The 4,271-nt window shown below is 37.3% G+C and overlaps 1 protein-coding gene across 1 annotated transcript in view; it reads right to left on the minus strand.

The window, feature by feature from the left end:
• Positions 1-926, minus strand: part of nnt2 (nicotinamide nucleotide transhydrogenase 2) — a 39,201-nt gene extending 38,275 nt beyond the window's left edge. The window contains exon 1 of the mRNA XM_056270338.1: positions 689-926. Within this exon, the coding sequence (XP_056126313.1) occupies positions 689-791 (103 nt within the window). The 5' untranslated portion in view covers positions 792-926. The remainder of the gene's footprint in view (positions 1-688) is intronic.
• Between the last annotated feature and the right edge of the window lie 3,345 nt (positions 927-4,271).

Genomic DNA, 4,271 nt, shown 5'->3' on the forward strand with positions numbered 1-4,271 from the left:
TTCCTCGAAAATCTGTATTTTCTTCGTGCAATTCTGACTTTCTCACTATTCTGACTTTTTTTCTTGTAATTCAGACTTTTTTCCTCACAATTCGCAATTTTTTCTCGCAATTCAGTTTTTTTCCTCACAATTTTTTCAGACTTTCACAATTTATTCTCGCAATTTTGTCATTTTTTTTCTCACAATTCTGACTTTTCTTCGCAATTCGCAATTTTTTTCCTGCAATTTCGACTTTTTTTCTTACAACTCTGATTTTTTTTTCTCATAATTCTGATAATGGGGGGAACATGAATGCCTTTGAAAAAGTGATTTGGATGCTCTGGAGATGTTTTCTGTGAGATGTGTGACTCCCATAATGCTTTTTTCTGTCTACTTTACAATGCAACAGTGGGAACATTTTGTCCACACACAGACGCTCAGCGTCACGGGCGGATCAGCTAACACATTTCTCTCCATAATTGGCGTGGCGACATCCAATCAGAGCGCGGCAGCGGACAGTATTAGTCTCTCATTGGCAGAGATCCAGTGCCCTTGCGCACGCACGCATGAGCCGAAGGGAAGTGACATGCGACGCACACTTCTCCTTTAACTGACCTCTCTTATCTGCGCCACAGAAACACCAACTCGCATGTGTTCGGACACTCAGCCGTAAATAAGACACTCTCTGAGAGCTACTTTCAGACCTCACCTTTAACAGCCTGTTGATCACACAGAACTGAGGAGGTCTGGAAGAATCTCCTCCCCGGCCGGCGCAGCGAGGAGAAGTTCACACAGCGCAACACACACGACATGTCTCCGGGGTCTCTGAGGAACACAACACACCGTCTCAACAGCACACACACACACACACACTCCGTCAGACGCAGACTCGCATGTTCCAGCAGAGACTCAAAAAACCTGTCGCTCTCGGACGGCCACGCGAGACCTGTGACGAGAGAGCAGGGAAAGATGCCAAGACACACTCCACACTCACACAGCTTTACTGCATTAATAAACCAATCTGTACGTTAAAGAGGACCTGTGATGCTTTTCTCCATCGTCATCATCTTCATCATCATCTTCATGTTGCTGTTTGAGCATGAAGAAGCTCCAGTTCTTCTCTATATCAGTGTCAGTGTTTCTGAACTCCTGAAACGCCTCCATTGTAGTCTTGAGTTTCTTCCGGGAACGAACACGTCACAATATTCCTCACAATTCTGACTTTTTCCTCACAATTCTGACTTTTTTCTCGCAATTCGGACTTTTTTCCTCACAATTCGGACTTTTTTCTCGCAATTCTGACTTTTTTCTCACAATTCTGACTTTTTTCTCGCAATTCTGACTTTTTTCCACACAATTCTGACTTTTTTCTCACAATTCTGACTTTCTTCCTCACAATTCTGACTTTTTTCTCACAATTCTGACTTTTTTCTCACAATTCTGACTTTTTTTCACGCAATTCTGACTTTTTTCCACACAATTCTGACTTTTTTCTCACAATTCTGACTTTTTTTCACGCAATTCTGACTTTTTTCCACACAATTCTGACTTTTTTCTCGCAATTCTGACTTTCTTCCACACAATTCTGACTTTTTCCCCCACAATTCTGACTTTTTTCCTCACAATTCGGACTTTTTCCTCACAATTCGGACTTTTTTCTCGCAATTCGGACTTTTTTCCTCACAATTCGGACTTTTTTCTCGCAATTCTGACTTTTTTCTCACAATTCTGACTTTTTTCTCGCAATTCTGACTTTTTTCCACACAATTCTGACTTTTTTCTCACAATTCTGACTTTCTTCCTCACAATTCTGACTTTTTTCTCACAATTCTGACTTTTTTCTCACAATTCTGACTTTTTTTCACGCAATTCTGACTTTTTTCCACACAATTCTGACTTTTTTCTCGCAATTCTGACTTTCTTCCTCACAATTCTGACTTTTTTCTCACAATTCTGACTTTTTTCTCACAATTCTGACTTTTTTTCACGCAATTCTGACTTTTTTCCACACAATTCTGACTTTTTTCCACACAATTCTGACTTTTTTCTCACAATTCTGACTTTCTTCCTCACAATTCTGACTTTTTTCTCGCAATTCTGACTTTCTTCCTCACAATTCTGACTTTTTTCTCACAATTCTGACTTTTTTCTCACAATTCTGACTTTTTTTCACGCAATTCTGACTTTTTTCCACACAATTCTGACTTTTTTCCACACAATTCTGACTTTTTTCTCACAATTCTGACTTTCTTCCTCACAATTCTGACTTTTTTCTCACAATTCTGACTTTTTTCTCACAATTCTGACTTTTTTTCACGCAATTCTGACTTTTTTCCACACAATTCTGACTTTTTTCTCGCAATCCTGACTTTCTTCCTCACAATTCTGACTTTTTTCACACAATTCTGACTTTTTTCTCACAATTCTGACTTTTTTTCACGCAATTCTGACTTTTTTCCACACAATTCTGACTTTTTTCTCGCAATTCTGACTTTCTTCCGCACAATTCTGACTTTTTTCCTCACAATTCTGACTTTTTTCTCACAATTCTGACTTTTTTCTCACAATTCTGACTTTCTTCCTCACAATTCTGACTTTTTTCTCACAATTCTGACTTTTTTCTCACAATTCTGATTTTCTTCCTCATAATTCTGACTTTTTTCTCACAATTCTGACTTTTTTCTCACAATTCTGACTTTCTTCCACACAATTCTGACTTTTTTCTCACAATTCTGACTTTCTTCCACACAATTCTGACTTTTTTCTCGCAATTCTGACTTTCTTCCTCACAATTCTGACTTTTTTCTCACAATTCTGACTTTTTTCTCACAATTCTGACTTTTTTCCACACAATTCTGACTTTTTTCTCACAATTCTGACTTTTTTCTCGCAATTCTGACTTTTTTTACTCACAATTCTGACTTTTTTACTCACAATTCTGACTTTTTACTCACAATTCTGACTTTTTCCTCACAATTCTGACTTTTTTTCTCACAATTCACTTTTTTCTCGCAATTCGGACTTTTTTCTCGCAATTCTGACTTTTTCTCGCAATTCTGACTTTTTTCCTCACAATTCTGACTTTTTTCTCGCAATTCTGACTTTTTTCTCACAATTCTGACTTTTTTCTCACAATTCGGACTTTTCTCCTCACAATTCTGACACTTTTCTCGCAATTCTGACTTTCTTCCACACAATTCTGACTTTTTTCCTCTCAATTATGACTTTTTCCTCGCAATTCAGATTTTTTCCTTGCAATTCTGCCGTTTTTCCCTCGTTATTCTGAGAAAAAAAAAGCTCTTCAAAGTTCCAGTTCTCCTCTATATCAGTGTCAGTGTTTCTGAACTTCCTGAAAGTCTCGAGTTTCTTCCGGGAACGAATACGTCACAATATTCCTCATTTAAATAATTCATATGCAGAATAAAGGGATATTATTATGTTATATAATATTATTATATTCCTATTTTTGTTTATGGAATTTTGCAGTGTGTATTCTAAATAATATATCGGTGCACATCATTATTGTGTTAATCTCTTCTCTGATGATGTGGGTGGGGCTTTAACCTGTCACTCACATGAGATCAGCCAATAGCAAACCACAACCATCCAATCAATTCCCCACAGACAAAATTAAGCTCCGCCCACATTTGTTCTTATTCCAGAAGCGTTTGACTCAGATATACGACACAATAGAGAATAAAAAAACATCCATTTAATGCTGACTTCAAATGCATTTGAATTTTTCCTCATATCTATTAGATTTCCACCCATGTATTTCAATGATATCAGCTCCGACTGTGTTCCAAAATTGAGTAATAGTGTTACGGCACACTATGTAGGATGCAATTGTATAAAAAGCAGTATGCAACAATATTTAATTTTTTAAGCAAGCTTTAAGTAAAATTGCCTGAACTTTGCAAGTCTAATAAAAAAAAACGAGTCAAGAGAGAGATATTAAAAATCTTTGAGTTCATTTGTGACAGAAAACGGAAGGTGAAGTTGAGCATGACACATTCTCACACAGTGAGCGCATGCAGACTGTAATACAGAGATGAGTATGCATACTGTGCACTGTAAGAAGAGGAGTGTTATTCACATCTCTACTCCCATTTCAACAGAACTTCAGTTCCTTCTCAGTCTTTCAAGCATCATCTTATAGTCTTTTAGGTAAAGCATTCATTATGCATGTTTAAAAAAGCGTTCTGCATGCTTCATTTAATCATGTGAAGCATCTGATGATGTGCAACTGTACATCATCCCCCTGTTCAGGTTCTGGTTGTGTGCTGATGTCT

Source organism: Rhinichthys klamathensis, unplaced genomic scaffold, assembly GCF_029890125.1.
Source record: "Rhinichthys klamathensis goyatoka isolate OS25496 unplaced genomic scaffold, OSU_Roscu_1.1 h1tg000302l_1, whole genome shotgun sequence".
NCBI classification, from domain to species: Eukaryota; Metazoa; Chordata; class Actinopteri; order Cypriniformes; family Leuciscidae; genus Rhinichthys; species Rhinichthys klamathensis.